General features: G+C 47.7%; 2 protein-coding genes across 2 annotated transcripts in view; one reads left to right on the top strand and one right to left on the bottom strand.

Annotated features, from left to right (window-relative positions):
- LOC135825006 (intraflagellar transport protein 56-like) overlaps positions 1-19248 on the top strand; it is a 37229-nt gene extending 17981 nt beyond the window's left edge. The window contains exons 5-22 of the mRNA XM_065337740.1: positions 325-374; positions 827-886; positions 2765-2847; positions 3227-3299; positions 4005-4042; positions 5616-5679; positions 6024-6098; positions 6564-6644; positions 7580-7601; positions 8131-8186; positions 9687-9740; positions 10554-10617; positions 11054-11142; positions 11963-12046; positions 14120-14189; positions 14749-14855; positions 16606-16739; positions 18122-19248. Of these exons, the coding sequence (XP_065193812.1) occupies positions 325-374; positions 827-886; positions 2765-2847; positions 3227-3299; positions 4005-4042; positions 5616-5679; positions 6024-6098; positions 6564-6644; positions 7580-7601; positions 8131-8186; positions 9687-9740; positions 10554-10617; positions 11054-11142; positions 11963-12046; positions 14120-14189; positions 14749-14855; positions 16606-16739; positions 18122-18245 (1328 nt within the window). The 3' untranslated portion in view covers positions 18246-19248. The remainder of the gene's footprint in view (positions 1-324; positions 375-826; positions 887-2764; positions 2848-3226; positions 3300-4004; positions 4043-5615; positions 5680-6023; positions 6099-6563; positions 6645-7579; positions 7602-8130; positions 8187-9686; positions 9741-10553; positions 10618-11053; positions 11143-11962; positions 12047-14119; positions 14190-14748; positions 14856-16605; positions 16740-18121) is intronic.
- Positions 19249-24707: 5459 nt separating this feature from the next.
- Positions 24708-25727, bottom strand: part of LOC135825080 (uncharacterized) — a 1458-nt gene continuing 438 nt past the window's right edge. Inside the window, exon 1 of the mRNA XM_065337818.1 lies at positions 24708-25727. This exon is cut by the window's right edge and continues 438 nt beyond it. Within this exon, the coding sequence (XP_065193890.1) occupies positions 24708-25727 (1020 nt within the window).

The raw sequence follows: 25727 nt of genomic DNA, 5'->3' as shown, positions 1-25727 counted from the left end.
TGGTTTGCATGTTCCTGAGCTTTACGCTGGTGGCGGTAACAGTTTATAGTTCTTGTGCACTGAAGCTCCTTAACCAGTGGTGTGATCAGCAAGTGTCTCATTTAGTGAACAGTCAACCTTTCGATTGACAACCCTCAAACTGGGCATGAAAGAAGTGTCGTTACTTGTGAGTTGTCGTCGTTCGTGAGGTTAAACGTATACGATCAAGTTGTCACATGGTCTGGAGATATCGCTGTTATTCGGGACTTTTTGTGCACGAGGTAGCTATTCGCGAGTGTGACTGTATTTTCCTGTTCTCTGTTGTCTGCCCTGTCCTTCCTGCAGCACCTGATTCCCCTCTCAAGTTCCGCACCTTGTTTCACATCGCTGGAAAGGTACACACACTTTTTAAAAGCATGTTTCTAAAGTATTTCGCTGATTACTGAACCATGGCTACCGGCTGGCTGCTTTGGAGCACGCGCCTGTGCATGGAGATATGTGCACTTCTTTACACACTCCCCCCTCCTCCTCCTCCTCCTCCTCCTCCTTATCTAAGTGCAGTTGGGAAGATCACACATGTCTTGTGAAAGTTGCGGTTTGAATCAGGCTTTGAATTATAGCTTTTTGATTATAGCTATGTGTTTGTCTGGATGTAGCTGGCATGGCAGATGATGTCACAGCAATGTTCGAGTGGTGTGATAACTGATAAGCATCATTCATGATGTCATGATGACTGGGCCTGGTAACATAACGACGGGCCATGCGTCTCTGATGATGGATTGCTTGCATGCATTAAATTTGTTCTGTTGTGTGTGGATGTGTGGGTGGGTGTGCTGTAATCTATTAGACGAGTGAGGAAGCTACCAAGGAGTACCATCAGCGACTTAGAGATGTTGTTGAGGATCAGGTAATGTACACGGTGTGTAGTCAAGCTGTTCCTACCGCCCTACCACCGCCACCGCAACCGCTGCCACCACCACCACTGCTGCTGCTGTTGGTGGTGGTGCTGCTGCTAGCCTGAGTGTTGTGGCACTGCAACTGCTGCCACTGTCTAGAGATTCGCAAGTGAAATGTGGGATAGGTCATGAGGATCAGGGGCGTAGCCAGGATAGTGATCAAGGGGGGTGCCACGACTTTCCCCACACAAAAGTACATGCACTTATGTTGGTCCTTTTAAGTTTCATGCACATTATTCCATCCATGAAATGGGGGGGGGGGGGGGAGCAAAATTCGCCCCTAATTTGACGCTGAAAATCAATCAGTGAATGGCAAATCTCCAACCAGGGAGTAGTAATTATTATGATATTTTACTACTTCAGTACTCCCTGCTTCCAACTAATGATGCACAAAGTCCTGGATGCTGCTTTCTCCAGAATTATCACACTCTCCATCGAACTTTTAAAGTGGGATTTTTCGAGCCATGTTTCCTCTTTGTCATGTTTGATAGTGCAGTAAGGCATCCTTGATCAAACCTATGCTAAGTTATTCCCCACAAAAACTCAAACTGCACTTCAACGTTACATTCACTCTTCTGCTGCTGTACCCACACTTGCAACACTTGAAAGAAACTGTGCCTTTCCACAACCTCCATCAAGACCAATTAACAGCCGGAACTACATTATACAAAAACATAGCGAGAGTAAACTGCTATGTCTGACGCGTGCTTTCCGGCCATGGACCGCGTTGCTACTTCCTTGCTTCTACCAATGGCGTGTTTTGTATGATTCCTTGCTTCTAACAAAACATGTGGAGTGCGATGCAAATCATGCGCTGAGCCTCCCGAGGCCTGATGTGACACTGCACAACAGCAGGCACGAAGCGGAGTTCCCTTGACTAGAAATTTCATTGCAAAATGGCCAATCATGAGACAAAAATTAATAGTCAACTGCATGTGGATTGGTTTCAGATACATTGTACTTGCAGGTCTGAACCAGGGAGTAGTACCTACTACTTCCTGGTCTGAACAGAGATTGCTACAGTGTGCGATGTGCAGAGTGGCAGTGGCACGTATGTGATCAGCGGTCTGCGTATACTATACTATGGTCTCTCTCTCTCTCTCTCTCTCGAACCAGCTGTGAAACAAGATCGAAATTTTTGAGGGGGGTGCTTTGGCACCCAAAGCACCCCCTGCCTACGCCCCTGAGGATAACACAGTAATAGACTGCAGGGAGAATGAGAGGGATTGGTCAGCAGCTGACTGGATTGTACACAGTACACAGCCTGTTTCAGCGTGCATACTGTGATGGTGTTTGTACTGTGTAATTAACCATGTTCTATTGAGTTACAAACGAGAGTCCTCCAGCTCGGTATTTAGTTATCTGATGATTGCTTGTGGGCATGAAACTATTAGTTGCAATGAATGAGGCGTGGTGCTCTGTGCCGTGTGTAAGTGTGTGATATTGTGTTATCATGCTACACTACACAGCTTAGCCTGGCGTGCGTATTGTCATGCTGTTTGCATGCTGTAATAAATACAGTTGCCTTGTGTAATCATGCTGTACTGCACAGCCAAGCCACCGTGTGCATTGTGATCTTATTATGCCCATCGTACATTGCCAAATATGGAAGGTACGAGTAATGCATGTGAGTACGCTGGGATCAGCAATGCACTGTTCAACACCCCAGACGACTATGCCCAGGTGGCTGTGTGGGGTGTTCATGGTACAAATTACGTCATTACGCAATGGGCCTATTCGCATTCGTTGATCGTGTCGCACTGCACAGCTAAGCCTAGTCTGCATATTGTGATGGTGTTTGAATTGTGTAATTATGTCGCACTGCACAGCTAAGCCTGGCGGCCATTCACTACCTGCGTGGACATCACCAGGAAGCCATTGATATCTACAAGAAGCTCCTGCTACAGAAAGCGTAAGAACGGCAGATGACAATGTTGTACAAGCAATTGCGCCCAGACCAAATCTGCTGTACATTTCCTAGTGCAATGAAATCTGTGTTTAGGGGCCATTCTGTATTGGGCGTAAACCGGTTCTTATAAAGTATATTCTCTAATTGCAGGGTCACATTATAATTATGATCTATAGGTTTGTGCGTATACCGGTGTGTTTATGCATGTGTGTCTGTGTGTCTGTGTGTGTTTGCGTGTGTGTGTGTGTGTGTGTGTGTGCACGTGTGGGTGTGTGCGCGCGTGTGTGTGTGTGTGTGTGTGTGTGTGTGTGTGTGTGTGTGTGTGTGTGCGTGTGCATACATGCGTTCATGTGTGTGTATAATATGCTGTGTGTTCCTACAGTCGAGACTACTGGGCATTGCATGTGTACGTTGCTCTCTGCTACTACAAACTGGACTACTATGACGTCGCGGCGGTGAGTAATAAACTCTAAAACGGGAAAATTCCGGGAGAGTTATTTTTGGTGACTTCGGTACAGGTAATTTTACCCGAAATAAAACGTCACCTAAAATTCAACAATGCCATGCCACATAGCGTGCAAATGCAGTTTTGGTTCTGGTTTACCGAAATATTTGCGTTGCCAAACTGTTGATTTTTGGGAAATACCGAAAATATTACACCACCGAAAATTCCCGGTTTTACAGTAAACTCGGTTCTGAACAGGAGTGTTACTCCTTGACCAAACCAGTTGAAATCCACATCCCGGGATTCGAGAGGGGTGGGAGGCTCTGTGAGCTGGCGACAGGGAAAATCCCAGGACTACCTCAATATGGATTTGGGTGTTTTGAGCTCTAAGGTGACCGCCAACATAATTGCGAGTAGCTCACACAGAGCTCTCCACAGGATTTGCTCACCTTTACCAAGCCAGTTGGATTCCACATCCCTGTGAGGTAGCAAAAAGGAAATTTTCAAGACTACCTGTGGTGGTTAGGCTCCAAGGAGGGTATCGCTATTATGTATATGGGTGACTAGTTTCCAGCAGTGACCATACATAATTGCCGTTATGTGTGTCTTTGTTCAAATTGTTATGCGTCTATGCATGTCTGTGCTCAAATGTCCATGTGTTTATGTGCCTTTCTGGCTATGTGTGTCTATGTTCAAATGTCTTTCATGACTGCAGCAAGTCTTGAGCCAATACCTCAGTGTCTATCCGGACAGGTTAGTGTGTTGCATGCTCGGCGGACAGATCTGTGCTTGTCATGCTTGCTTCTTGGCTTTCCCAATCTTGAGCCTCTCCTTTCTCCCTCTGTTTCCCTTGCTCGAACTAGTATGTATACACACAGCGTCGTGAATATAGCGGTAGATCACACTGTACACAGGACCGGCGGAAGCAGTTGTTGATTTGCGCGGCTATACCCTAGGCTTTCATACAGTTTGTGTAGGAGATGGCGGGCACACATGACGTAATCAGCAGTCAACTCATGTGATCTTGGCAAAAAATACTTCGAGGTAGAATGAAAAATAAAAAATAAACATGCTTTGATGGCCAAAAAAAGCTGGTCCAGCCATGTCCCGACCAACCGGACCGGTTCTGACAGGCCTAGTACGGGTGGGCAATGCGATGTGTACACTGTCTACGTCTACCACCAGCATGAACAGACTTTTAACTTCCGGAATTGACGTACAACTTTCTTGTACGCCCTCTGTCAACGAGTCTATCTGTTCTCAGATTTATTTTCTTATTTTTTCACCTTCCCGTGGCCCGAGAATAGGGGCCAGTATGGAGGGAGGGGGGAGGGAGGGGGGGGGGGAGGGGCGATAGCCAGCCATGGCAGTAGGTAAAAACCATGCAAAATGGTTACCGGCAGCGCCCGGTCCCACCCAGCCCGGATAAGAAGAGCTCTACTGCACATGTATGTTAAGTACTTACCCAGGCTGCAATGTGCTCTGGTCTAGCAAACACATCATCCACGATGTAATAATAATGTTAATGTGCAGGGGCGTAGCAGCCGCTCCGGCCGGTCCGGCTTTGGCCGGACCACTTCTTCGCCCGACCACGACCACCTTTTGGGGTGCGCGGAATATGCTCGCACGCACCCGATATTATGCTTTCGGGCATTTCCCGCGAAACTTCGAAAGTATTCTCCCAAAACATCGAAAAAAACTCTAGCCCCAAAAAAGAACCCCGGCACGAACCGTGCCTTGCGCATGCTCTTTAGTATGCAAAATGGACGGTCAGACACGTGATCACTGCATGCAGGATCTATATACATGTACATGTCGCCAGCACTGTGAATTCCCCGTGTACTAGTATAGCCCGCACTCTGCTCCTGGTGTCTGCATGAATGCATGCAAGCCCAGTCAAGTCCTGCTAACGTTGTCCAAGTAAAGCAAGGACCGGTGTCGTGTCCGGGTGTTGCTACATGTACATGTATGTGCGTCCATGGATGCGCGCTTGTTCTCTGGCAGGTCAAAATAATTGACAGAATTCCCCAAAAACTCTTCTGAAGGTCAATGGATCTGGCCAAAGATCGATAGAATTCCCCTAAAACTCCCAAAATTTTCTCAACGATAGTATTCCCAAATTATTCCGGGAATAATCCCCGCACCCCTAACCACCATAGTAAAACAATGCCAAAAGTGCCCAGAATGCAGGATTTTGCACCCTAATTTCCAAAACATTACGGGGGAGATCCCCTTGGACCCCCTGGCCGGACCACCACCAACGGCGGTGCTACGCGCCTGATGTGTAATGACTTTGCATTAATGTGTTGTCTTGTGCCATGTACAGTGCAACGGCCATCAACTTGAAGGCATGCACGTTCTGCAGACTGTACAACGGAAAGGCAGGAGAGGTAGGTGTTCTAATCTTGTGCGTGTTTGGAGGGGGGGGAGGGACGTGTGTGTGTGTGTGTGTGTATGTGTGTGTGCGTGTGTGTGTGTGTGTGTGTGTGTGTGTGTGTGTGTGTGTGTGTGTGTGCATGCGCGTGTGTGTGACTGTGTGTGTGTGTGTGTGTGTGTGTGTGTGTGTGTGTGTGTGTGTGTGTGTGTGTGTGTGTGTGCGTGACGTGTGCGTATGTCTAGAGCATGGCTTTGTCAATAGACCTGTCAGTACATCTCGACTGCAACAGGTATTACGAGTCTAAACTTTACTTTTTGTTTCTCCCATTTTCCTGTTCACTCTGTATATCTGTTCTAGGCTGAACTGCGTGTACTCGACGAGCAGGCATCGTCCAGCTTCAAGTATGCCCAGGACCTCGTCAAACACAATCTGGTATGACCTTGCTCGCAGGCAACAGTGCACGGGATTCCCTGTTGTATCTGCTCTGTGCATTTGTAATATCAGGGTTGGCAATGGTGGTGCCGGGAGAGATGTGTTTGACCACAACTGGAGTTGAACCAGGACCGCCGGAAGCAGTTTTTGATTGGTCCGGTAGTTTCAGTGCCTTTCATACAGTTTGTGTATGAAATGGCAGATACACATGACCTCCACAGTAGGAAACTTTTGTTGGTGGCTAAAATGTTCGTCCGGTTATAACCTGACCAACCGGACCGGTTCCGGTGGCCCTGAGTTCAATGTCTACATGGTTCGTTTGCCTGTGCAGTGTGTGACATGCCCTATATTCCAGCATGTGCTGCTAGACAACACGCTAGAACTACTTACTAGTATTTGTAACCGCTACTGCTGCTGCCGTCGTTGCTGCTGGATCTGTGTGTGTGTGTAATCCCTTACTTGCAGGTGGTGTTCCGCGGTGGAGAGGGGGCTCTGCAGGTACTGCCACCTCTGATTGACATCATCCCGGAAGCAAGACTCAACTTGGTAGGTAGAACGGTATCAGAGGTGTAGTTGGTCCCCCTTTTGGGGGGGGGGGGGGGTACACACCACCGCATATGTATACAAGTTGGATGGCTGGTGCATGTCATTCATGGTCATTATGTGCATGCTGAACTTAGGTAGAAATTGGGGGGGGGGTACACATGCCCCCGTGCCCCATGCGGGCTACATGCATGGGGATTATCCTAGCAGCAGCTAGGGACATGGCATGAGACTAGAGCAACCTCAAAATGATGAGTACTTGATGTCGGATTGGATCGATTTCCATGCACGGTTTATACCACTCACGATGTCAGTTTCGACCTGTCCTCCTTGAACCGGCCCACACATTGTCCATGACCACCGGGCAGGAATGGGAGGGTGGCCTGGGAGAGAAACCCACATCGTTTCAAGTTCCAGTGGCCAAGTTGAACATTGTATAGGAAATTGGCTGTTCTGATAGCATTACAAAGAGTAACTGAGTTGAGAACAGTACGTGTCGACTAACTGCGTGTTGAAAGTGTGATGGGCGTATCCTTTGCCTGGTTTGAGAGGTCTGCACTCTTTGGGAGGCTACATTGAAGTTTTATGTCCATGCTCAGGCCACACGTGTGTGTGTGTGTCGCAAGTGTGTGTTGTCTGTCCATCTGTTTGTATCTACTGTTGACGACGACTATGCTAATTAATGCTCGCATTGCCATACATTGTTTGGCAGACAGAGTGATCGGAAGTGTCACTGCTTTTTCTCGCTCTCCGACGAATCTCTCTCTCTTTCTCTCTTTGGAGAAGCGTGTCATGGGCTATGTCGACCAGGAAACATCAGATGTGTTTGTACATTAATGCGTTTGTGTTTATGTGTGTGTGTATGTGTATGTGTATGTGCGTGCGCACTCGTGCATGTGCGTGCACACGTGGATTTGCTTTTTTCTGTTTGCAAACAGGTGATTTACCATCTGAAAAATGGTAAGCATTATTTCCTATGACTGGACCTGATTCTTCACTCTTCTATTTTCCACGCATATCTGCCAGGTCCGGAATCCTTTGTCTTTTGTGTGCACGTGTGTTTGTATGTGTGTGTGTATGTGTGTGTGTTTGTGTGTGTGCATTTGTGTGTGCGTGTGTGTGTGTGTTTGTATGTGTGTGTGTGTGTGTGTGTGTGTGTGTGTGTGTGTGTGTGTGTGTGTGTGTGTGTGTGCGTGCGTGTGTGTGTGTGTGCTTGTGTGTGTGCGTGCGTGTGTGTGTGTGTGTGTGTGTGTGTGTGTGTGTGTGTGTGTGTGTGTGTGTGTGTGTGTGTGTGTGTGTGTGTGTGTGTGTGCGTGCGTGTGTGTGCGTGTGTGTGCGTGTGTGTGCGTGTGTGTGGGGGGGGGGGGTGATGGTGTGTGTGTGTGTGTGTGTTTGTGTGTGTGTTTGTTTGTGTGTGTGTGTGTGTGTGTGTTTATGTGTGTGTGTGTGTGTGTGTGTGTGTATGTGTATTTGCACCTGTTCTGTTCAGACAACTACCAGCAAGCGTATGATCTGATCAAAGATGTGGAGGCTGGTACCCCGTCGGTAAGTGAATTCTGAAGAACTGATGCCGGGCCTTGTACATGAGACAAACAATGGCTTGCCCTCACACTATACTCATCAGGAATTTTCGTTGTACTAATGAAAAAACCAACACAAATGAACTATAATTATGGCATAAACAAATAGGTAAACAGTTTCCTCTGAGACAAAAACAAAGACAAAAACTTTCAAGATGTTTGTAATGAGCCTGAAGTGTGTCCTTTTTATGAGTATTATCGCATAAACAAATTGTTGCTTTTCTTACTTTTGTTCCATATAAGAGTTTTTGTGTTGGGTTGTCCATTAGTGCAAAGAAGATACTAGAATTTCAGAAATTTTGTGATGGTGCGGTACTCAAACGGACAAATGCATGAGCTATGCATGGTAAACACATTTGCTAGAACAGTTGTGTGTCAGTTATCAGGGTATTATCCTGACGCAGTGATGATGTTCATCTTTATACCACCGTACTTCCCCATATAAAAGTGCATGTGTTTATAAGCGCAGATGTGCTGCAAAAGGTTTTTTGCTGTGTAAAAACATCCGGGTAGAAGCACATGCGCTTATATGTGCAATAAAGGTTTGTGTGTGTCTTAAACAACGGTGTTGTCACAATGCTTAGTGGTATATTCAGCTCCCGGCTGCTTCACCAAGAGTGTTCACGTATAAGCACATGCGCTTATAATGGGGGGGGGGGCTTATGTCCGGACGTAAGCACATGCGCTTATATGTGCGGAAACACGGTAGATTGTCTTGTGCGTAATGCTGCATAGAGACAATGTTCACGATGCGCACTGTCCACATTTACTCGAAGTACTGTTGTGAGCATTGAAATCCGTTGAGAAGTCAAGCGACCATGGGCCCGGGGCGCTGGTCTTGCAGCCGTGAGCATTGCTGCTCCTGTTTGCAATGTATGTGAACTACAGTGCAAGTATGCGCTGAGGAACAGTGGGATTTTTTTACTATGTTCACGTACCCAGCTCGAAAAGAATAATGAAAGACAATGGTATGGAGACTAGGGCAAACGTGATAACTACTGAGCAGGCGCTTCACCGAGACGCAGCAGTGATGGTGGGGCATTGATAGCTCTGCCGACCTGAGGCCTCGGCATCACGGCCAAAAGCACGCACTAAAAACAAAGGAATTTAAAAGCTGTAACGGTCAGCAAAATGAAAAGAAAGCAAGGGCTAACATCAGCTAATGCCTTCCCTGGTCATTCCACCAGACTTCAATGTCAACAACAGTAAGACTGTAAAAAAATATACTGTGTATGAGCTGTCCGTTGAACTGTTGGATAACCTAGGTTCAGGATGACTGAACGCTGGAACATTGACATTCAACTGTTGGCTTGAACAATCGGCATGGCGACAATGTCTGCGTCCTTCATACGACTTATAGGCCGAGTTATCCTATAGGTTTGTGTTTCCTTCAACATTCAGCAACGTGCCGGTTCCTGATAACCCCAGCTTCTCCCTGGTTTTCTGTCTGTCTTTCTGTCCACAGGAGTATGTACTGAAAGGGGTGGCCAATGCGGCGTTGGGACAAGAGATCGGATCTGTAAGACTCAGCAGGTCATCTAGAACGTGTACTGGAGAATCTACTTTAAATTGCCCTTCCTCTAGGAACTCTTGGGTACATTTTTATTCGCATGCCAATGAGTCCTGTGCCCAAGAGTTAATATGGTTCAGTAGACCAAACACACTTCCAGACTATGAGTGAATATACTTATCAGACATATATTCACTGTTGTACACAAGACATGCGCACTGTTGTCACTATAGCTCGATTCCTCAGAGCTCAATTCTCCGTAAGTTACAGGTGGATCAAAGTCACGAAGCTCTTGTTTCCGAAAGCAGTAAGAGATTGAGAAGTAGTGATGTGCTGATCAAGCACGGAAAAGCTTTTTTATTTATTTGTTTTATTTTTATTTTTTACTGAATACCACACCTGAAGTGACTGTGTGCCGTAGTCTCATCTACATACTAGTGGGCAATTCTCCAGTCTTACAAACTGATTGGACGGAGCAGTTAAGCACACACTGTCATGGTTTCTAGAGTTGCTGTCATTGTCCTGGCAATAGGCGACTAATTTCTCATGTGTGTGTGTGTGTGTGTGTGTGTGTGTGTGTGCGCGCACGCGCGTGTGTGTTTGTGTGTGTTTGTGTGTGTGTGCTTGTGTGCGTGTGTGTGTGTGTGCGTGTGTGTGTGTTTGTGTGTGTGTGTGTGTGTGTGTGTGTGTGTGTGTGTTTGTGTGTGTGTGTGTGTGTGTGTACTTCGGTGTGTGTGTGTGTGTGTTTGTGCGTGTGTGTGTTCGAGCGTGCATGTGTATTTCTGTGTATGCATGTGCGCATGAATGTGTGCGTGTCTACAGAGAGAATTGTCTCGCACAGCCCAGCAATACTTTCAACTGGTTGGCGGCTCTGCCAGCGAATGTGGTATGTCATGGTTCTGTAGAACTATATTTCACATACAGTCAGACCTCGCTTATCCGGTCCTCTTTTATCCGGATGTCTCCCCATCCGGAAGAAAACCGTCGGTTACCGATTTACAGCATACGTCATGTATACATACATTATGTGTGTTTGATTATCCAGTTCTCTCGCCTATCCGGATATTTTTGTGGAAAACGGATGTGTGCGGTTAAGCGAGGTCTGACTGTACATGATTTCCTGATGTTCACCTTCCCTGCACTTTCACATCCGTTACCATACTGATAAGAGAACATGACCCGGATTACAGCGTGCTTACATTCTGTATACGGCCAGACCAGGCAGTCGAATTGATGAAAATGAATTTCAATGAGCAGTAGCGTCAGTTTACATTTTTGCCAACATCCCATCGGCGTATGTCCTGTGTCTGATCTGACTACAGATACTATTCCCGGAAGACAGTGCATGGCGTCCTGTTTCTTCTTGATGAACCAGTTCCCCGATGTCCTCGTCTACCTCACCTCCGTCAAGGTAGGCGCGTAGGTGTGTGAATGACCGTGTGGTGTGTGTTGTGTGTCATGTGTGTTTGAGAGGGAGTGTGTGGTACCTGTTTGCGACCATGGGGTGTGACGTTTGCTTCTGACAACGGTGCTTAACTTGGTTTCCTAATTGGGGACGGGGGGGGGGGGGGGGGCATGATCAGGCGACTGATGATTGCATATAGGAAGGAACTCTGAGTTTCGACAAACGTTTAAACCTCCTTTGTGCCTTTTGGGTGTTCTTGGTTCTCTTTGGGTGATCTTCGGGGTGGGGGGATTCCCCAGGCGCGTGTGCCGGTGCCCTTCAAGGGGGTTCCGGGGGACTTCCCCCCCCCCCCCCCCGGAAATTTTTCAAACAATGAAGCAAAATCCTGCATTTTGAGGGAAAAAAGGGGGGTTCCGGGCACCCAGGAAACCATACGGGGCACGCGCCTGGGGATTCTTAGGTCATTTTAGTGATGTGGAGACTAAGAGTACATGAATTGTGGACGAAATTGCAGTGCAGTCAAACCGGTTGATTAATCATGTGAGTCACTAATGCCGCATGGATTGAGTGGAGTTGCAGCCAACATAGCTGTCCTACATTGTCATGTGATGCGGCTGCGCGGGCAATAGGCTTGGACAACACCGTGATGGGCCATCTGTGGATGTGCTGCTGCGGTTGCTGCTGCTTCTTCTAGTGTGAATGTTGGTGTCATACGTTTTGTGTTGGGTGTTGGGTGTTGATGTGGTGTGATGGTAATGTGCGTTGTGTGTTGTGTTGGTACTGGTGCCGGTGTTGTGTGCTGTGTTGTGTGTTGCATTCAATGCAGACGTACATCTACACTGACGACTCGTTCAACTTCAACTTTGGCCAAGCCAAGGCTCAGCTTGGCCAGTACAAGGAGGCAGAAGAGGTGAGTCAGCATTGAAGGAGTGGAAGAAAAAGGAGCGAGCCGCTGACTTAGCGAGCCGCTGACTTAGCGAGCCGCTGACTTAGCGAGCCGCTGACTTAGCGAGCCGCTGACTTAGCGAGCCGCTGAGGGACAGACTGAGAGCTATTTACCGTGGGATTGCAGGCAGGGCGGAACCGGTCTGGTTGGTCAGGCCATGGCCGGACCATATATTTGATTACCAACGTGTGTTAACTGCCGAGGAGGGCATGTGTATCCGACATATCACACACAACGCATGAAAGGCTAGGGTATGTCCGGACCAATCAAAAACCGCTTCCACCGGTCCTGGGATGGTATGACCCTGGGTCAGCTAGAGTGCCCATCCTATCAGCCCGTGTCCAATCCTGTGCAGTGTCATCCGAAGATGCACGTTTACAAGACTAGTAGGCGCGTTCGAATTGTCACTCTTTGACATTTCGAGGAGTTTCGTTTTTCTGAAGAGGTGGCTTATTGGCCTCTTCAGAAAACGAAAGCCTCCTTGAAACTCCTCGAAACTCCACAACCTCATCCGATGGGAGAGGTGGATTAGTTCTGAAGAGTTTGGAATAGCTACGTCACGTAGTACGTGGAGATGGTCGATCGGATCGCAGACGTCATTATCGCCATGACAATTCCACTGAAAAAACTCTAAAATGATAGGAACAGTTCTATTGGGATACTTTAACTAATCTCTTTTTGGAAGAAGGGCTGAGGCTTCCTGCAGCTTCATCTGCGAAAAGAATTCGGGTGGACACACCCATTCCCATAGCGCTGCATATCACATCCGAACCAGTTCCGTTATTTTTACAACGTTTCGGCACTTGGCCATCGTCAGGTAATAACAATGAATTCATTGTTATTACCTGACGATGGCCAAGTGCCGAAACGTTGTAAAAATAACGGAACTGGTTCGGATGTGATATGCAGCGCTATGGGAATGGGTGTGTCCACCCGAATTCTTTTCTCTTTTTGGAATTTGTTCAAACCGTTGATGAAGACAATTCGAACGAGCCCCCAGATGCAAGCATCACAGTATAACGTGTGTGGTTGTATCAGCTACACTTTCTTCATCTTTCATTGAGTGTCTAACCGTATCGTTAGACGGAAAGGCAGAAATGCCTGGGCATCTGATGAAGTGAAATAAAACACACAAACATTTTTATACAAAAAAGAAAAGACCAAGGAACTACAAGTTACGCTATACTGTCCACTAATAACAAGGCAGGCACAGTGGGTTGGTCAAAGACCATGATTGAGATACGAGAGGTACCTGGTTCAAGTCCTGCCTGGGAGCGGTTTTTCCAGCCTTGCTGCTACCCACAGTCAACTGGGAACTTGTGGCCAGGCACAAGGGGTACATGGATGCAGCTAATGGGGTCGTTTTCGGCACTTGTGCCAGTGGTTGTGAGACTTACCCACTCACCCCCACCGTTAGGCGCTGCATCTGCCGCTAGGGTTTATCGGGTGTTAGCGGCCGTCGTGAGTTCCCTTCGGGAACGGATACGATAATTTACTTTTTTTAATTTTAATACCACCAGTTACTAAACAATCAGCTCATGCGATAACATTGCACGACACTGACCGACGGTACTGACGTTCTACAACTAACTGGCTAACAGCTCTAGCACATCTTGGATGCGTACTCCAACAGCCTTCCAACTTGGAAGGTTCTAAGTTATAGAAATAACACAAGGTAGTTTCTGTTAGCAACCGACATCCACTGAGCACAGTAGTCCTCGTGTCTAACCCTATGCAGTGTCATCGCCAGATGCACATCTACCTGTATGCATCACATCTCTTTGTTTCAGTTACACATCCCAGTCCGGCAACCGGGGTTTCCTGGAGACACGTATGTGTTACATACTTCAGTACTCGTGTTCCTCGTGTCCCTTACTCCTGTACATGTACATGCCCCTGTGTTTGTCCCTGTGTGTGTGTGTGTCTCTGTGTTTATCCCCGTGTGTGCGTGTGTGTGTGTGTGTGTGTGTGTCTCTGTGTTTATCCCCGTGTGTGTGTGTGTGTGTCTGTCTGTGTTTGTTATCTCCGCTCTGCTAGTACTTGATGGCCATTCAGGCCGAGAGGATCAAGTCAGACTACGTCTACACAAGCTGGCTGGCCAGATGTCGTAAGTTATCTCCATGAATATCTAGCTCACTAGCTGTTGTGTTTTGCACATTCTGCCTGCTTGGTACATATAGTCTTCATTTGGCCTCTGCAGCGCTCAATAGACTGGTTTCACACACCTATCACCTGACCATCTAGGGCAGCCATGTTGGTTACAACTCCACTCAACCTCCACATCTATAGGTCACATGACGTCGGCCATGTTTGTTCCACTGCCCACATGACATGATCACTTGTCTTTCTTCACAAGTTTAGTCACATGAAATGGGGATGTGAAACCACTCTGTTTAAAAAGTGTACATTTAGGAAAAGGAACTTGACAGAAAGGAAATATGCGTCCGCTTTGAACATTTTTCCATACCGGTGTTTCCTGTGTTTGTCTTCTGTTTGTGAGCGGGCATGTGTGTGTGTGGGGGGGGGGGGGGTATGTGTGCACATGTGTGTGTTCATTTGGGTGTGTGTGTGTGTGTGTATGTGTGTGTGTCTGTCTGTCTGTGTGTCTGTACGTGCCCATGTGAATGCATTTGTGTGTACGCCTGTATGCACACACGCACATACAGATATCATGAACCAGAAGCCCAGCATGGCCTGGGATCTGTACATGAAGATGGACACGTCGCAGGAGTCATTCAGTCTGCTCACACTCATTGCCACCGACTGTTACCGGGTAAGTACTGGAACAAACCCCTGTACCCGGCTCTGCAACGTGCCCTAAAGTCGTGTATAAAAGCCGCGGCTTATATGGCTTTTTGGGGAAATTGTGCAGGCTTCTACTGTCGCGGACATGGAAATCCAGTCGATTGACCGGGGCCGGCGCCCTCAGCGCGTACAGAACGCAAGTCGTTGCATGCAGCGCACATGTTGATACGATGCGACCAGCACCAGCGCGTAATATTGCATGCCATGGCTGCATGGCCAGCGCCCTGGGGCCGCTAGACGTGCGACCGGATTTCCATGTCCACGACAGTACTTGAGTGTATGAGACAGGCTTCTATACAAGACAGGTATTTCTATGTATGTCAACACTAAAACCAGGCTTGTGTGCCAACAGTGTATCTTGAAAATCAGGCCTCTATGCACAACAGGCTTCTATATGAAACAGGCTTAATACAAGACTCATGACCAACAAACACCTTTCTTGTGAGCAAAACGTCAAGTAACTTAATTCTCACAGCAAGGTGCAGGCCCCTCTTGAACGGCATACCGTAAAAGTCCGTAAATAAGTACGTATTTACTTTCGAATTTAGTGACCACACCCGTACTAACTTTCGGGTGGGTACTGACTTTCGGGCACAAAGGAGCGCTCCCCGTCCGTTCTCTGCGATGAAGGCTGCCATGACGAAGCTTTCAGTCGTTCACTGCCTGAGCCTCGTGGGTCCCAGGAATACTGTAAGTTGGACGAGTTCCGTGGCAACTGGCGTCTATGGAATGATGCCGTGGGCAGAACATCCAAGCAATAGACGCATGGCGAGGAAAAGATGAGCAGCGCGGAGACAAGAGTTTGATAAGCGAACATAAGAACATTGAAGTAACAAACCAAAAATGACGAGTGGGAAAGCGTTTGTTGATGCGATAGCAGATAAATGTATGTTCTCTTCACCATCTCGTACTCAAACTTTATACTCTCATTGTTGCAGTTTGCCTGATATTCGTGGGCTGATGTACATGTAGACTCTACTATGGAACTACATGATTGTACAATGGTATATATACAGAAGCCTTGCTTGGTAGTTTAACATGTTTTTCGATTTCGGCAGCATGTTACAAGGCGAGGACGCGTAGTGCTCCTGACTACAACCATAACCCGGTTGGCAGAGTCCCGGTCTTGCGACCATTTGAACCGTATTGGGAAAACCAGAAAAAAGAAAGAATTCTACATCCTACCAACCCCTACAGTAACGAGGGTCCGAACCTGGGTTTTCCCAATACGGTTCAGATGGTCGCAAGACCGGGACTCTGCCAACCGGTTTATGGTTGTAGTCAGGAGCACTACGCGTCCTCGCCTTGTAACATGCTGTCAAAATCGAAAAACATGTTAAACTACCAAGCAAGACTTCTGTATATGATTGTACAATGGTGTTTTGTATACGCAGTGTCTTGTATGAATCACACATACAAAATGTATACAGTTTTCAGTAGAAATCATCAAGTTGTTCTTTTTTTCTTCTTGGCTTTTTGCTCTTTTGCATCAGAATTGAGAATACTAGTACACAATGTATCCTTATATTCAATGTACTGGAGATAGACTGGCATTTCCTTGTCTGTCTGTGTCCGTGTCCATGTGTGTGTGTGTCTGTCTGTGTGTCTGTCTGTGTGTCTGCCTGTGCATGTGCGTGTGCATATGTGTGTGTGTGTGTGTGTCTGTCTGTCTGTGCATGTGCGTGCGTGTGTGTGTTCATGCGTGTATACATGCTCAGACCGGCCAGTTCTACTACTCGGCGAAGGCATTTGACGTCCTGGATCGCATTGACGGCACGTCCGAGTACTGGGAGGGCAAGAGAGGTGCATGCATCGGCGTATTCCAGATGATCATTGCTCAGCGAGAGTCAAGGTTAGTGCCGTGAGCATTGAGACAGCAGCTCAGTGATCCAATCCCACCCTTGTTTTCCCCTGCTTGTGAACATGTAATGTACTGCTCAATGAAATCCAGTCACGGTGTCACTCAAGTACGCGCCGGGCGCTGCGCAGCTCTAGACCTGCAAACACTGGGCTGTGAAATGGTGCAAGGCGGCAACTTAAGTGACACGACTGGATTTCATTGAGCAGCACTGTTTATTGCCATTGGATACGGTACAAACGTGTGACGGACAACTAGGCACCGGGCAAATACGCTCGAAAAATCACCCATCATGCTTTCTCGCAATTCTTTCAAACAAGCCGATAATGCCTGAAACCATGCCGATAATTCCCAGACATTCTCACAAATTTTCGCTTGACATCCAGGTCTTCCTTCGCATCCAACACGAAAAGATGCATTCTCAAACATAAAAGAAACAAAAAATTATTCTTTTTCTGTTTTCTGGCAAGTTCAGATAGCTTTGCTGGTTTCAGCTTGTCCAGCAGAGAAACCACCTTCTTGCTTTCCTCATCCCTTTCACTTTCAGCCTCCTCCTCATCCGCACTATCCACTCGACAAATGTCAGTAACCAGCCGATCATGCCCGCGAAATCACCAATTATGCTCGTGTGATTTTTGCACCCTAAAATGCTCGATTTAGTGCCGGCATGTTTGCCGAGTCCCTACGAACAACCCGTGTGGCGCCTCGGCACGTTTGTACGAACGTCGGATATCGCGATTGCAAGTAGTACTGCACTGTGGAAATGACGACTTGGAATTCGGTCGGAACAGCACTGCATGTGGGAGATGCTGTACACTTTGGGTGGGTGGCTGAGTGGTGGTGTTATCCAGGCTGCTGTGATGCAGGGCTGCCGCTTGTCCCGGTTTTCCAGAAATGCTCAGATGTTAACAGGTTGTTCCGACAAACCCAGCGAAAATCTGCTTCATTATCTTACTTCAAATGAAAGTGCCCGAATCTGATATTTCGGACCATTGGAATCTTTAAAAAAATGCTTTGGCTTCTAAATGGATCATATCCGCCATGTGTATTCGCTGCTGCTGTTGCTGCTGCTGTTGTGGCTGCTGCTGCTGTCGCTGCTGCTGTCGCTGCTGCTGTCGCTGCTGCTGTCGCTGTCGCTGTTGCTGCTGCTGCTGCTGTCGCTGTTGCTGCTGCTGTTGCTGTTGCTGCTGCTGTCGCTGCTGCTGCTGCTGTCACTGCTGCTGCTGCTGTCACTGTCGCTGCTGCTGCTGCTGCTGCCGCTGTTGTCGCTGCTGCTGTTGCTGCTTTTGCTGTTGCTGCTGCTGTCGCTGTTGCTGCTGCTGCTGCTGTCGCTGTTGCTGCTGCTGTTGCTGTCGCTGTTGATGTTGCTGCTGCAGGGACACTCTGAAGGAAGTGATTCGCATGCTGCGCCAGACCAACAACCAGCAGGTCGAGTACATTGTGCGCATCATGATCCGCTGGGCCAAGGCCAACGTAGTCCCGCTCGACGACGCCGAATGAGACCGCGTTCGCCGTGACGACGAGGCAAGCACGCCGTCGGCGTTTGCCGACAGCCCCGTTGACCATGTACTGAGCATCACCAACCATAACAATCCCATTGACCATCCACTCATCATGTCCAATCACAACGATCCCATTGATTATCCGCTGAGCATGACCAAACCCTACGATTCCATTGACCATCTGCTGAACACACCCGGTCAAAAGGACCACAACGACCGCAACGTCAAAGCCAGGCGCTGCCATCGCGCACACAGGAATCGTGAGCACCTCTTGAAGAAGAAGAAGATTGCTGACGCTGTGAGGGATCAGCCGTCGGCATTTCTCAGCGAAGCCGAATAGAACAGTAATATACAGTACTTCGCTCTGGTCCTCATTCTTATTGGAATCGACTTTGTTATGTCAAAATCTTGAAGGACGCTTCACGCAGCTTCATTGCACTTGAATAGTTTGCAGGCAACCTGCCTACACTCAAGAGAGCTCTGCATTTCACGCAGTGTGTGTGTGAAATGCAGTGGTGACTCTCTTGAGTGTAAGCAGGTTGCCTGCAAACTATTCAAGAACTTTATTACTACTATTTTTTACAATGGATATCATACTCATAGTTTCTGTGGAAAGGTTTTAGTGAAATCAATGCCTGTAGGTGCTATCGAGGCAGTTTAGTTGACGTAAAACCATACACATGCTGTCTGCTCATACTTCACTTCAGCACGCAGTCCCGTTTGTCAGTAGCCGCTAGGCCGACCATTCTAAATTTCAACCTAGCGGCCGTATATATGTTCCTTTCTTGAACTGTGTGTCATTTATGTAACTAACACTTGGGACGTTCTTGATTCGGGTACCGAACAGTCACATTCTGTAATTCTTAATTCCGGGTGCGCACTTACAATAGATTTCAGCCTGCATTGGTCCATACTGTAAACTGCCTATTATTCGCGACGGATTAATGTTCGCTATTTTCGCGAGAAGAGCGTAACGCGAATATTAACCAGCGTGACATCAAGCTTTCTACAGTGCAGTGGGTGGTATGTAGGTGGCCCCGGTGCGTCGCGCACGTTTGCCATCGCAAACTTGCTGGTTCCAAGAAATCGCGAAAATTTAGTGATGCGAATATTGAGCGGTTCACAGTGGTATCAAGAGTCCATAATCCCCCAGAGTGCGCAACTTCACTGATCAGATCTGGGATGGCGAAATCCGTGTTGCATGTCATTATGGACTTTTTGCCTTCTGGTGAACAAGAACTTGGGACGTTCTTGATTCGGGTACTGAAGAGTCACATTCTGCATTTCTAAACGAGAGAGCTTGGAAGCTCAGGGCCCTACGCTATGCTTTTTTGCTTGCTTATCATGCATGTAACGTGTCAAAGCTGTGATGGCCCTGGCTAGCGTTCTGGAGTCGAAGTTATATCTGTCCTGACGTTTCCTGTGACCGGTAGGCATATGCGGATAATTCCGGCAGCAAAATTGGCAGAATTCGGTACTTTTTCGTGTAAGTTTCATGCATGTTTGGTATGTGGATAAAGAAATGGAGCAGAATTCGAGGAATTGCCCGCCATAACGTTTGTATGGTTCTGGCAATTTCACTGCTTTTCGAGCAGAATCTGCCACCTTTTCGAGCATTATCCGCACACCCCTAGTGACCGGCGCTGACTCTGCCGATCACGGATGTTCTGGAGTCGACGGGATCTCTCTTCCGACGTTTCCTGTGACCGGCGCTGACTCGCCCGTTCAGGATTATTTTGGAGATGACGGGATCTCTCTTACAAAGTATGAATTTGCTGACGCATCCTGTCTTTTATTCGGCAACTAAAGTCCATTCTAATAGCATTTCCTCGTCTCCCTACTTCGTATTTCTTTCCAGAAAATCTCCCTATACAGCAGTTTACATAATACGAATCCCTGCTATACATCTATATACGTTATAATTATAATGCTATCGGCCTACATGCGAATCCCGGGCAGGTCGACAGGCGGCCCAGCCAGCCTGCCAGTGGGATCTCGGCCTCGCACACAAATCCACACAAGATGCTACTGCACTATCGGCCTGAATGCATTCCCCCATACACTTCGTATATTATACTCATTCTCTTGATGGTACCGTACTCTTGATGGTACGGGACAGGTATGGGATAGCGCCGGGCATGCTGATGGCACAAAAAAACAAATAATATTGTGGCCAGCTGTCTGTGCTGGTACGGTACGGTACAGGACAGATACGGGATAGCGCCAAGTGTGACACAAACAAACAAACAAACAAACAAACAAACAAACAAACACCAAACGAGAGAGCTTGGAAGCTCAGGGCCCTGCGCTATGCTTTGTTGCCTAGCTTATCGTAACTGATGGAAATGCTTTTTCCTTTGATTAGCTACATCATTAGACAGCAAAAGTACGATAACGCTAACTTTTACGGTACTCACTCCCAGCCGTGACAAAAGACGTTATCGGATAACGGAAAAACGTTACAGAGCTCAAAATAACGGGCCGACGTTCGTTATGGAAATTCTGCAAAAAATGCAAAAACTCGCATTGTTTTGTAACTGGCGGGAGATAAAAAGCACGTCGTGCAGATCGAGATGAGATCGAGAGTCGAGATTGCTTCCTCTTGTGACATTTAGCTTTTTGGCGAGTTTTGCCTTTCAGTTGACAATTTCTGCGTCCTCTGCTTCGTGCCTTTCTCCCTCTATCCCATCTGGGAAACAAAGGACCAGTTCCACGGCACTCCTGAGGAAGAAATTCATCGGCCTCTCCCAGACGTGCTGGAGCTGGAGAACCCTTACAGTCTTCGGTGCTGCGTTTAGGAAAGGGTTTCCAAGGACCTGGGAACAGCGAAAACTCATGTTCGCCGTGCTTTTGCTATTCCAGAGTAAAGGACCTCGCCAAGGTATTCTTTCGGAACGACAGCAAACTAATCCCTGGTTCAAAATTTTGAATTTCCCGCATCTGTTTCCACGAAAATTCATATCGCACTGGTTGTCACGACTACTTCGTCTCAACTATAACGTACTTTGTGCTAAGGGAAAAGTCAGCTTGAACGATCCGAAGTACGGAAAGGTTTGCGTTTACGTTAGCGTTTTTTTAGCTAAGGATATCTATTGTATTGCAAAAACGTTTCAATGAGATACTGAAGTAACGTCTTCTGCATAGTTACGGGACCGGCGCTGACTCTGCCGATCACGGGCGTTCTAGAGTCGACGGGATGTCTGTCCTGACGTTTCCTGGGACTGGCGCTGACTCTGCCGATCACGGACGTTCTTCTTCTTCTTATTATTATTATAATAGAGGTTATGCGAAAGGATCACGTGCAGGCGGCGTGTAGGCGGCCAAAGCGGCCGCGCTCCGCAGGGGTGGCAAAAGAGATGAAAAGTTCAAAAGAAGTACATGTGCCTGGAATAATTTCACGAAGGAAATTTCCTGTATCGCTGTTACGTTCCTCTTCTGTTCTTTACAAAGGACTATTGTACGAACGCTGAATCAGTGGCCATGACTTCTCCCAAGTTTTCAAAAGTGTATGACGAGTTAGATGACTCCAGCAAATGCCGGTACCGTGAAAAGCTCGAGCGCGTTGCACCAGACTCGAGTGATCCTTACCTGCCCAGAAGTATTTTTTTAGGGGAAGATAAATTTCCACTTGTGGACTATCCCGATATTTACAATTTCTTGGTCAACGCGCCCAGCCCCTACACCAAGGAGCAGCTCAAGGCCTACAAGAGCTTGGAAGGCTACAAATACCTTGTCAGTGGCTGGGTCGGCGATGTTCGTGCGTTTCCAGCGTCTGAATCTGACACATGTGACAGCAAGTTTGTCATCGCCAAAGTCCGCCATTCCCAGTCAGTTTCCGGCACCCATCTGCAACCCTGGATTGCTGCGCAAAACGACGGTAGCGTGATTTGTGCACACTGCACCTGCATGGCTGGTCTTGGTGAGTCTTGTTCTCACGTTGCTGCACTGTTGTTCAGCCTGTATTCTAGAACGCAGCTGATTCAGAACACAGGAAGCACTTCATTGCCGTGCCAATGGTCAACTCCTTCAATGAAGGAGGTGGAGTATGCCAGGATTCGTGACATAAACTTCACTGCACCCGACACTAAACAGCATGGGAGCAAGCGCCGTAGGTCGGAGGAGAAGGTCCCTGCTGATATTAAGCAACCCTCCAGTGCTGAGCTGGGTGAACTATATGGAAATTTATGTCAAGCCGGTAAACCGTCATTACTCTCCCTTGTTCCCGGGTTCTGCGATAGGTACGTACCTTCCAAGCCCGAGGGATATCCACCCATTTTGGATTTATTGTACGAACCAGACATGCTGGATGCTAGTTTTGGGGACCTGCTCGTTCGTTGCGAGGCAGTATTTCCAGCGGTCTGTGTTTCAGAGGAGGAAGCACGCGCTGTGGAACAGGCTACGCGGAACCAGGCAGATTCCAAGGCCTGGTTTGAATTTCGCGCCGGCCGGATCACAGCTTCAAAGTTGAAGTCTGCTGTTCGCACGGATATTAGCCAGCCCTCTGCGTCCTTAGTCCGCTCTGTGTGTTACCCTGAGGCACACAAGTTTCGTAGCAAAGCCACACAATGGGGATGTGATCACGAGCAGAAGGCAATTGACAACTATAGTGAACATGCCAGTGCAACACATCAGAAGGTTGAAGTACTGCCCAGTGGCTTTGTAATTCATCCGGACTATCCATATCTTGGCGCTACTCCCGACTCCCTTGTGCAGTGCTCCTGCTGTGGCAACGGCGTGGTGGAAGTGAAGTGCCCGTACGGGTGCCGAGACAGTAGCCTGCATGATGCTGCCGATTCAGGGAAGTTCTGTCTAGTAAAGTCCGGCGGAGCACTCCATCTTAAGCAAGACCACATGTACTACTACCAAGTACAGCTACAGATGCTGGTGTGTAAGGTGCAGTACTGTGACTTTGTTGTGTGGAATGAAGGTCAGCTGTTTGTGGAGCGTATCTGTGCAGACACAGATTTCATCCGTGAAGCGGTAGCAGGTGCCAAGAAATTCTTCCAGTGTGCTGTTCTCCCAGAGCTTGTTGGGAAATGGTTCACTAAGACGTTCTCCACTCTTCCTGCCGATGCGTCTTCAGCGGCTACATCAGCCTCGGAACCACTTGGTGCTGCCAGTACAACATCTACTGCGGATCAAGAACGCCCTCCGGAGTTTTGCTACTGCAAGTCTGTGAAGGCTGGCGAGGTACTGCGATGTTCCAACAACGATTGCAGTATTCGTTTGTTCCACATGGCTTGTTTGCAGCTGAAGAGTAAGCCAAAGCGCAAGAACTGGACCTGCCCGGAGTGTCGCAAGATTAAATCTGCCACTAAATAATGATATGCATGTACAATTACAGTGGTAGCGACTTCGGCGACAAGTTTATAGGAATGTTGGTCGCTAAGCACAATGTTCGTCAGCCTACTCAAGCTCAACTGCATGAGGGGTGAATTCCCCGAAACACTGTGTATTGAGCAGGGAGTGGTGCTTTCTTGCAGGTTTGCCGGAAGGAGGGCTCGAGGGACTTCTTCTCTGCTCTAGATGGCAGTTGTGAGTCAGTCAAGTGTCTGGATGGAAGTCGTGAGTTTGTCAAGTTTCTAAATGGCAGTCGTGAGTCAGTCAAATGTCCAGTCAAGGCGGCAGGAAAGCTCGACCTCTAGTATGGGGTGCAACCAACTTTCCATGTACATAGTCATTTTTGTCGTAGCATTTGTAAATCCAAGTCTCAAGCATTTGAGAAGTGATTATATTCATGGAGCCTGCTATTCTGGTATTTCTAGAGTTGCATTTTCAACTTGTTCTGCTGTGCCTTCCACGGTACTTGCTGTTGCACTTGCCACGTGTGTGCATACAATCGGTGGCTGGGCTTTCACAACGATTTCCGTTACCTTTCTTGTATTTCTTTGCTTGCATGTATCTCTGAAGGACCATAATGCTGATTCGTATTTGTGGGTCCCAGGACATGCGTGAAGACCACTCACTGCTTATGCATGTGAGCAGAGGAACTCCATCATTACACATCAAACACTTCGCTCTTTACGTCTCTTCCGGGTGATGTTGGCATAAGTTGAGTTGTTCTTTGGTGCTGGGCATACTACATCTGATGGTACATCGCACACTACCCAGCACCCTAAGTTGGGTTTCAGGGCTATTCATATTATATTGTGTTGTCCCTATTTGGACCACGAGTCATTATATTGATGCAACAAGAAACGCAGGCATGTCGTGAGTGATGATAGAAGCCATTATTATTACTATTATTGTAAGTCTGTTGGTGTTGCCATGACCAAGCAAGCTTGGCTAGCCAGACAAAAGAAACTAGAAACAAGCGAGGTCAATGAGGTGAACACATGCGCATGCAACTGCAGAATAGGTAAAACAGAAATATAATTGCCGGTATATCCAGACAGTCCAAAAAGCACAAGGGGTTAATAATATAGCAATCATTACAGCTGACAAAGCGGCATGATGTAATTTACTCGAAAGGTACGACGGACTCACAACAGTTGCACAGAGCACAGCAGACGGTGACAACCTTGTCAATGAATGCACATGATGTAGCTTTATCGTCATGCATGAGGAAAGCAATGGGCAAAGTGCCAGAGAGGATCGTGTATTTCTGGCGAAGCATTCCAATCACTCGCTCCACATGGATACGGACGCGTGACACTTGTCGAGCACTGTCCAATTTCAGCCTGGAGAGTTGCTTCTTCCCCTTCGTAAATGGGGGCATCACCAACTCTGCGCAGAACATGCCAACGCTGTCTTCAACAGTGAAACCACGGTCAGCCAGCACCTGGTCACCCGGATTTAGGTGACTAAGCAGACCGCAGTGCTCTGTGATGAACTTGTCTGAGGCTCTCCCGCCCCATGCATGCGAAATAAATGTAATGACACCTTGTGGCGCTACGCCAATCAAAAACTTTGCAGTGTTATGGCTTTTATAGTGAGAGTACGTTTGAGCTCTTGCCATCAGATCAGAAGGTCGTTCACAAAAAACTTCAAAGCAGTCAATAATGACAGCACAGCCCGGGAAATGCTTACGAAATTCAAGTGGCAGAGTTTTGCGTAGTTCGTCTCTTTCCGGCCATTTGACAAGTGGTCCCAGCATCACATGCATCACCCGGATCCAGCGCTGGAAAATCCGGCACACGGTCGACTGGTGAATGCCGAATCTGTACGCCAAGTCTTGGTCCCGACAATTCAGCCGAAGCTTCATGAGAACAATCAAGAACTGCTGGAAGAGAGAGAGCGTGTGGCGGTGGTGCTGTGGAACTCTCTTCCTCACGTGTTCAAATATGCCCATCATGGTCCCAAAAGACTGCAAACCAGTGTAGAAGAGCACCTTCGCGTTGTCTTTCTCAAACGACTCGATTGACAAGGTGTCACCTTGTCCTGGAGCGTGTGGCATCCGTTTGCTTTCCAGGACCAAACAGTTGTTTGTCTCCTCCAGCCGCGTCAAGTGCTCCATATCCATGTCAGTCTGCGATGAGAC

This window comes from Sycon ciliatum, chromosome 9 (genome assembly GCF_964019385.1).
Source record: "Sycon ciliatum chromosome 9, ocSycCili1.1, whole genome shotgun sequence".
Lineage (NCBI taxonomy): Eukaryota > Metazoa > Porifera > Calcarea > Leucosolenida > Sycettidae > Sycon > Sycon ciliatum.
This window is presented reverse-complemented; position numbering and strand designations above follow the sequence as displayed.